Genomic DNA, 8,916 nt, shown 5'->3' on the forward strand with positions numbered 1-8,916 from the left:
GCAACTGGAAGAGTAAATATACCTCTAGTTAGCTGGTGGATAAATTAGATTGCAGCTGATCAAAAGCCAAAGGGATTTCTTGTCAAATGGCCCTCTCCACTATCACCCTGGTATCTTCTTTCCTGTGTTGTTCAGACTCTCATGACGGTTTCAAAGAAGGTGGTGGCCAGTTTGCTCTTGGTGTACGTGGTGTCTATGCTGGCTGAACAGACGGAAGGCTTCGTGCCCTTTTTCACCCAGAGCGTCTTCCAGAAAATGCAGGTAACCGCAAGAAATGTACTCCCAGCTAACCCCAAGAAATGTACTCCAGGGGCTGGACCCCTGAATAAACCAGGAAAGGTGTTTCATCCTCCCTCATCCCCCAAGCTCTGCCAATTCACACCGTGCCACTGTTGTCCCCATCATCTGCCCCTTCTGCTCAAATAGGAGATACTGTGATACTGGCCGTCCCTCGCTCATCCCGAAGTTAAGGGCTATGGGAGAGGGCAGAGACAACTTTTAAGATGTGAGACTAGAAAGGAAAAGCCTCGACTCCTTTATGTGAGAACTAAAAGACCCATGTGGGTTATCATCTGCAGCTAGTGGGTCTCGTTTTTCTTTCCTCCATGCTAGTGGCTGTAATTTTGATAGAGAAGCTGCAGCCTCCCATCACCATACTGATGGGTCTTTTTGTTGTAACAAATAATTAACCATCCTCCAGATGGTTGTCACCTCTGGAATGTGCAGAGAGGAGAATATTTTTTCTTTTGATGTGAAACTAATACTGTTGAAAGGTGTCAGGCAGGCAGCCTCAGAGACTGCATCTTCTTAAACACAGCCGAAGTGAGCTTCCCCTGCACAACACAACCCATTGATACTGGGGAGAAATCTAGTTTCCAACACCTCTCCTCTCGCTGGATAGCAATTGCTTTTTGTGGGGAGTACAGTCATCCTTCAGCCTTCTTGAGGAAGATGATGGGGACCCACGCATGGTCCCCAGATCGATTGTTCATACATCACGACCCTTGTAGCTATGTCTGCTAGTGATTGAGGGTCTTCTAGATGTACGTGGGTGAAATCAGTCTTCCAAAGGCTGCCTCCTCTCCTCTGAGCATGCATTCAAACCAAAGCAAGTGCACAGCAAGCAGTCGGTTTGACACTGAGGACAGCCTTTGCTGCATTTTACATGTCCTGTCATGTCTGTCATAGCCCAAAACAATTTTGGCTTTTCTCTTTGGGCTGGGAAGAAAGGGAGGGTCCTGAAGCCAAGTTTAGCCCCATAAATGGGAAAGGTCTGACATTACGTAATATGTAAGGTTGGTAATACGTAATGTCTGCACAGAGCTCTCCATTTGTGATGAGGCTGTGCAGGCTTTTATTAAACTTCATTGCCACTGCTACAGAACAGAACCAGGACCAGGCCTCTGGAATAGCTCTGTAAGATCGGTATACTTGGCTACCACATCCTGCTCACAGTGTTACCTTGCACAGATTGAAGGAGTCATCTATGAGTGCCATGTTTGCTACAGATCTTGTCCCTCTGGTTTTGTGCCCAGCTCTGCAGGCTCCTGGCTGCTGGGCATCAGACTGTTGATACGGCGCAGAGCGGATTTGGTACCCGCATGATGCTGCGTCCCAGCATCACTGCCCCATTTGCTCTCTGCTGAGAAGTTGCAGGAAAAGGAGAGGAACAAAGGAGGGCAGAAGAAATCCCTGACCTCGCTGCAGCAGCTGGAAGAGGAAGGCTTCTCTGAACAATCCGGTGCAGATGTCAACAAGATCAAGACCATCCAGGTACGTTGAACCATGCGACTCTAAAGAGCCCACGAGGACACGCAGGGGGACAAGTAGCCCAAGAGTCAGCCCACAGGGCCTGGCTACAGAGGAGTGTTTGGTGGTGCTGTGTGAAAAGATAGTGGGTGTTATCAGGGAGCTCACAGTCAATATAAAGGAATACCACCCGTTTCCTGCCAGCCCTGCCAGACAACTGAGCAAGGTTGCATCAGAGAAAGGTTTTACCTCCACCCTACAAATTATCTTGGACATTCAGCAGCCTGGTCACTGCTCTGACCCACCTGGCTTCTCCCTTAGGAAGATGGAAACAACATGAGGTCTTTCTCTGCTAGTCAGTGAACAACAGCCAACTGCAAGGCAGAAATTTGCAGCTCTGCTTCAGCTCTGGATTTAACTTGTCGCTTTTTCACCCAGCTCCAGATTAGTTGCCCGGTGTCACCTCCGATCTCACAGTCCTCTGCACTGGCAAGACCTTATTTATAAACTTGGGGCCATACAGCTGCACCCCCCCAAAGTCTGCATGCAGAGCAGAAAATTGCCAATTTTAGGGATTTAAGTGCCAGTCTAAGCCCTCAAAGGCATGCTTACCTGGTTAGCGAAGGCTGAAAATTGTGCTTTTCCACTTGAATACAGGGAAATCTTTGCCCTCTCCATGAAGCTGCTCCTGCGTTGAGCTCGGCCATTCTCTCTGCCAGCGAAAGGAGTGTGTAGGTGCACCCCAAACTGCGGAATAGACTGAGTGGGACAGGCAGCGGGTCTAGATAGGCTAGCATTTGGCTAAGACACAGGTTAATGTGCAACTACTCTCGCAAACGTGGTGCACCAACAATCAATAATAGGATTTAAACAGCAAGGATTCACAGTTCAAAGCATTAAATAACTGGCACATCCCAGTGTCTAACACCCTCCTGCTGCAACCACAAGCTCTCCTGTGCCTCCAGCCATGACCGGAACAACTCTATTTACTTCAGGTACATCTGAGCCACAGCTGGCTCAAAGTCAGTCAGCATGGAGGCAGGATGATGTCTCATCCTCAGTCTTCAGTAAGGCAGGGTGCTTCACTGGCATCAGTAAAGTTGATGGCTTGAAGGGTCAAGGTGTGAGATAGTGGAGGATTATAAGGTTCAGAAATTATTTTCTTCTTTACAGTCTCTGTTGCCAGGACGTACTTTTATCTGTGTTTCTGAGTCAGCCCATAGATGATCCAATGCATGAAAACTTTGGCACTCTGAACAGCACAAGGTTGCAATGACTTAAAAATGTTGCTTTTCCACATACAAGGATCATCCTCTTCCCTTCAAATCAGCCCTAGACCCTCTACTGACTTGAGCAAGGCGGGGTCAAAGCAGCCCAACTTGCCCCTCTGTGCTCCCCTCAGCTTTTCCTTCTGACTTTTCCGGCTTCCTCCACAGCTAGCTGTTCCTGTCAAAGCCGGGATGTGGCTCACCCCAAGGCAGCTGGAAAAATACCAAGATGTCCTGGAGAAACCGCTAGCAGAGATGTCACAGGACACCCCAGACGGTACTGTCAGGAGGTTGATTTCTGCCTTGGGAATTTTGCTTTTCCCTCCTCTCACCAGCTCATCATCACAGAGGTATTTATATTCTTCAGAAGGGCTTTTGTGTCATGTTTGCTCACTTTACAGAATCCTCAGATACCCCACCCGCTCTCATGTATACGCTCTTCTTCTGGGAAGGTTATTCACTCTCTTAGGGTGCTGTCTGTGCCCTAGAGCTGATATTGACTGTTAGCAGCATTGCAACACTTCCCAGCAGCTCTCCTTGGCGCTGCTTCCCACTGCCCTACTCCTCCTCCCAAAAAGTCCTCAGTCTGCAGGGTGCAGTTTCCAACAGAGCTTGTAACGCAAGCCACACCTGTGAGGCAGCTCAGCACCTGCAGTCAGACCTGAACACCTTGCTCCCTGCACAGGGGCTTAACACTAACAATTATAGCTAGAATTAGCTGCAATTCGAGGTGCTGAGTGCTAACAAATCCAGCCCTGGGCTTTGCTCTTAGTGTATTGGAATTGCAAAAGGAAATATCCAGGGGCGGTATGTGATGCAGCTATTCCTGCCTGTAGATTTGGGGAGTGGTGGAATGGGTCTCACTAGTGTCATCTCTGGACCTTTGTCTTACCTGGTCCCAAACAAGAGGGCCCCCTCTATCCGTGTGGGAGTTGTTATTCTGCTTTGGCTGTGCCGATTTCACTTTGCCTTCCAGCTTTTTAGATGGGGAGCTGAGGAGGAGGAAACAAAATATAAAGCCTAGGAAAGACTGAATGACAAATTTAAGGACACTTTTCTTTCCTCTCTTTTCTTTTTAGCTGACTGATATCTGCAGAATCAGAAGAGAAAGCCATATAGCTTGCTAAAGCTAAAAGACTCCACTTATGTAAATGAAATCTGTAAAAGAGATTAACAACAAAATCTGAGGTGAGATAATAAAATGCGCAGTATAATTAAATGGAGGATTTGTGTCGTCTTTTCTGCATGCCTCTCAGCCAGATGGCAAGCAGCAAGTGTGGGAAAGAAGAAAGGGAGGGTTTCCAGTTCTAGAGAACACCACCGTCCTTCTGAGAAGTGCAAAGCATGTTGTAAAAGCCTGAGTAATTAATCTTTGTGGACTAATGAGTTTTAGCCCTCCCTTTTGGTAATGAGGGAAACTGAGGCAAATATTTACCTGATCTCCTAGCCAAACTGGTGACACAAGTGTAGGATGAGGAGTGTTGGATGGGGGACCTGGGTGTCCCTAACCAGGCTCCCCGCTCTGGACGCGGGAGGGCACTCTCTCCCACACTGCTGGGAGAAAGCAGGAGCCCTGATTTACAGTTCCTACCTGTGCTCTTAACCCACTCTTACTCACCCAGGTGATATAAATCTAAATAACATTGTGAGGAGCACCTCTCCCATAACTATGATGCGAACAGGCACAGCGTGTGTGAAACAAGGCAGAGCTCCGGCCTTATTTCTGCCTCTCAAACAAACCTAGAGATGAAATTGTAATTCCACTTGAACATATTGCTCTCCATTTACATACCTTTGGCTTATTTTAGAGCTGCTCCTCTATATTGGCAGCAGGAAATCCAACATATGTAAAGTAAGGACGGATAAGATCAATGGTATGTATGTGAATATATCCAATTTCAATCCAATTTTATCCTCCCAACCCAACACAAATTCTGTTCTCACTGTGGCTCATTTAAATAGCTGTGTTTGTGCTAGAACAACACTCCTCAGTATGCTCTCTGCTGCAAGCCATCCCTTAGGAGAAAAGAAATCTCCCAATGTATAATGCAGCATCCAGCACAGAGTGAATTCCAGCTTTAACATTTGATTCAAAGGCATACTCCTAGTCCATGGACTGATCAGCTCAGTGTAACTCAAAGTTTGCAGGGATTATTGCTGAGGCAGGTTGAGCTATGAAATCACTATAAATGAGTCTGAGTGGTTGGAAGATAGAAAATAATACCTTCCATTAGGTTGAAAGTGAAAGCAACTGCATGTATTGCTGGGCTATAGGAGCTCAGTCAGTGCAGATCAGTGCAGTGGAGTGATATCCATGGGAGATCCAGCATGGAAATCACTGGAGGAGCTGCACCGCATTTACACCGGTGTCCAGCAAGATCTGAGAGAAGACTGTTTGCTTCAAAGGGGGCACTGTTGACTCATTCCTTCTGAAAGACCTAAACCTTTCCCCCAGGTTTAAGTTTGCCCTGTCCCCTTGAAGGGCAAACTGCTCCTAAAAACCCTGCATAAGCTCCACTGCAGGTCAGAGCTGTCTCTGTAGCATCCCCTCTTGCCCAGCTCTTTCAGTCAAGTGGTTTCCTGGGCTGACAGCTCCCTGTGCCATCCAGGAAGGAATGTTGCCCAGTGACAGCAAGAAAGAAAGTGAACATGAGCCTCTTGGATTTGCTTCCTGGACTATTTCCCACCACGGTGATGGTGGGGCTGATGCTGCAGAGACTTCCATAAGGAGATCCACCAATGTGATTTTGCAGGGATATCTCCCTCTACTCTTACATTTTGACCTAGACAAGCTGCAGCACAAAGGTCTGCTTTTACCCTGGCCATCAGTTGTGCCAATGGCTCTTCCCAGTTGACCCAGCTATAAATGAGCTCAGGGATGTATGGCCGGTTGTGACAGCAACCGTATGAACCCCCTGTCTCGTCCTGCACAACAACTGTGCTGTCCAAATAGGCACCAAAGTGCAAGGGGGCCTTCAGCTTTTGGAAATAAATTCCTTCCAGCCTCGGGGGCTTGAGTAGTGGGAAAGAAGCAGATATTCTTCTGCTCTAAGGAGAAGATGGATAGACCCCAACCATCCTCCCAGGCATGGCTCCCACTGTCACGGGCTATATCTCTTGTTAAGAAGCAAAATGGTTTCCAAGTTGCAGGACAGATCTGTATCCTCAATGCCCTGGAAGGCTGCTTTGGCAGCCAGCAGCACCCAAGTCCATGCCTGCAAGCAGGTAGGAAGATCTTGCTGCTCCAGAAACCAAACAAGAGTTTCGTGGCAGGATGAGCAGCCAAACAGTTGGGGGAAAGAGGCAGGGAAAGGAGAAGGAGAGAAAAGAATGAAATCAGCACTGACTTTCTAACCTAATAAGAAGCTCGGCAGGCTGAGGACATGACACACGATCGGGAGGATGAGAAGCGGTGTTCTTGGGTCACACCTGTGCCGCGGCTGTGAGTGACAGGGTGTTAAATTTGCACAGTCGGCTTCCAAGTAAGATTTGACACTTCCCCTGGTGACATATGCAGGACTGTTGTCCAAATGCCATGGGATAAGAAGAGGGGGTGGGATGGCAGGTTTTTTTCAGCAGCCCCTCAGTCAGGGGTGGAAGGGTTCATCTGCTGCCCGTGCTTTTCGGGGTGCAGCACGCGCCTCTTCAGGCGCCTTATGAAGATGGTGCAGATCTATTTCCACCCCTCTGCTTACACCAGTCCTGTCTTCATCCTTCAAGAGGAGAAGCAGACGGCATGGCACGCCTGCTCTTCCCATTCGATATCTGAGTCACTGCCAGCAGGCTTAAGGCAGCTTCTGGGCTAGCAGGGAAGGTGGAAGCTGTCCCCTCCTTGCCGTCCCATCTTCCCACATCCAGCTCAGGATATTTACAGCCAAGATATTTGAGAGTTGCACTGTGGGCTGGGAAACTGGCTTTTCACAGCCGAGCATCTCTGAGTATCACAGCCCATCTGCAGCATCAGCAGGCCTGTGCTCGCCCCAGCAGCCTTTGCTGTGGGGATGATGAAGGGGCTGCAAAAAGCAGAAACTCCACTGTCAACCTCATCATCGTCACTGTGGGCAGGGTTGTTTTGGGAATAAATAGGTGCTTGTCCATGGGGCTACAGGCTCTGTCACGTCTGAGAGACAGAGGGCTCTTTTTCTCCTGCTGCCTTCTCTGTGGTGTCCAGGGAAGGCAGGGATGGTCCCAAGGGTTGTCTTGCTAGGGAGGAAGGGAGAGGCGTCGTGGATTTCTCTCCACAAAGAAGAGGCATCTGTTCCTGCGGAGCATCGGCGCCGCCAGCCTCCCTTCTGCGAAGGAATCGCAGCTTTTCTTCAGCCCTCCAGTTCTCGAACACCACTCCCATGTTCTGAAGGTCATGCAATGAGGCTGCTGGGACAAACTCTGTCCTGGTGTAACTTCCCTGACATCCAGAAACACAAGAAGCTGAAGGGTTGGGGTTTTTTTGTTGTTGCTGTTGTGCTTTTTCTCCAAAGCAAGAGGAGTTCACTTAATTCATGAGCTCCCATCAGCTCAGGCTTAGATGCCAGCATGCATCTGCATGTCTAGGCAGAGCTTCTCCAAACTGAAAGCTGTGAGCTTACAAAAACTGTGTACTAAGAGCATATTCTAATTCTGTATTTACATTAGACACTGCTCCAAATTACTGTCAGTGGTGCTTTCCAGGTAGTGAGCAGGGGAGGCTCGGCTTAGCACATTCACACTTCCCATTGGAACTGAGTATGCTCTTTTAATGGGCTCCCTGGCCTCTATTAAGTGTATATTTGTTGTTGCTAACCAGATTAACAAATCGCAGCATCTTGCTGCTGCTTTCTTGCATAAATCAGGAGAAGCGAGGCGAGCTTTGCCTGATGCCCTAAACAAGAAGGGCATGGGAGCAAAGTAAGCGTGAAAGGAGGGGTATACCTAAAGGAGTTTTTATGTCGTGAAGGCACAATGTAGCATTTCCAGCCTCATGGCAGCAAGTGGTGGGTGTGGACGCTGACCTCTCCCGGAGCCCCCTCCGGCTCCCGCTTGCTGCAGGTCCCACTCCCGCGGGACCGCCAAGTTTCCACCACTCTGGTATCATCCGTCAATCATAAAAACAGTGATGCACAGACAGCCTGCACGCATTCATCACTACTTTTTCATTATCTTTAATTAAATTCCGATATTACGCCACAGTATTTCAGCCACTTTCATTATTTTCTTTACAGGCGGCAGCAGGAAAAAGCAATTACTGTACATCACTGCCTTGCCAAAATAAATTTTCAAGTCGATGCTGGGTTTTGCCTTTTAGGCTGCAAAGTATGCAGGGAACCTCCTTCCCCGGCAAATATCCTGAGGACCCAGACCCTGATCCTGCCGAAAGCGATGGCAAAGCTCCAGCTTGCTTGACGGGTGCCAGTTAAACGACTGTAACTTGGCGGTGATGAGAGGGATGAGGAAAACGTGTGTGGGGGGTGGCAGGTGGCTGGGAAAGACACTTCTTTCTCCACATAAATGTCCCTAAAAGTGTCAAAACATTGGTGTAGCTTGGTCAGAGTGAGGTGAGACGTGCTCAACCCCACTGCTTGCTCCTGAGCAGGGTCCCCCAGAGGGATGGGGTGCTGACACTGGCCGGCCCCAGATGCTGAGGCTGCTTTTGCCCTTTGCTTTCTCCATTTCTCCCCGCTTTTCCCTCTCCTGAGACGTGCAGTAACTCCCACCCAACAACATTCCCCCGCTGAGAGGGCCCCTGACCTCCCCAACATGGCGGAAATAGCGACCCTGCCTTCACAAGATATCCGGGAGCAGTATCCGGGAAGCAGCACCTTCCTTCGACCTTCTCAATATGGCACTCATTCCCCATCTCCCTTATCAACATGGCGCCGGCCGTGCAGAGGGAGGTGGCCACAGGAGCCCCGCATTTGCCCTT

At 49.0% G+C, this 8,916-nt stretch overlaps 1 protein-coding gene across 1 annotated transcript; it reads left to right on the plus strand.

Annotated features, from left to right (window-relative positions):
• Nucleotides 1–141: 141 nt before the first annotated feature.
• MLN (motilin) lies at nucleotides 142–3,294 on the plus strand (the record flags this gene model as incomplete). The annotated part of the gene is made up of 3 exons (XM_009578922.1): nucleotides 142–261; nucleotides 1,657–1,773; nucleotides 3,186–3,294. Coding segments are annotated over exons 1-3 (346 nt in total), but the record flags the coding sequence as incomplete, so codon positions are not given.
• Between the last annotated feature and the right edge of the window lie 5,622 nt (nucleotides 3,295–8,916).

The sequence above is a fragment of the Fulmarus glacialis genome, unplaced genomic scaffold, assembly GCF_000690835.1.
Source record: "Fulmarus glacialis isolate BGI_N327 unplaced genomic scaffold, ASM69083v1 scaffold28725, whole genome shotgun sequence".
NCBI lineage: Eukaryota > Metazoa > Chordata > Aves > Procellariiformes > Procellariidae > Fulmarus > Fulmarus glacialis.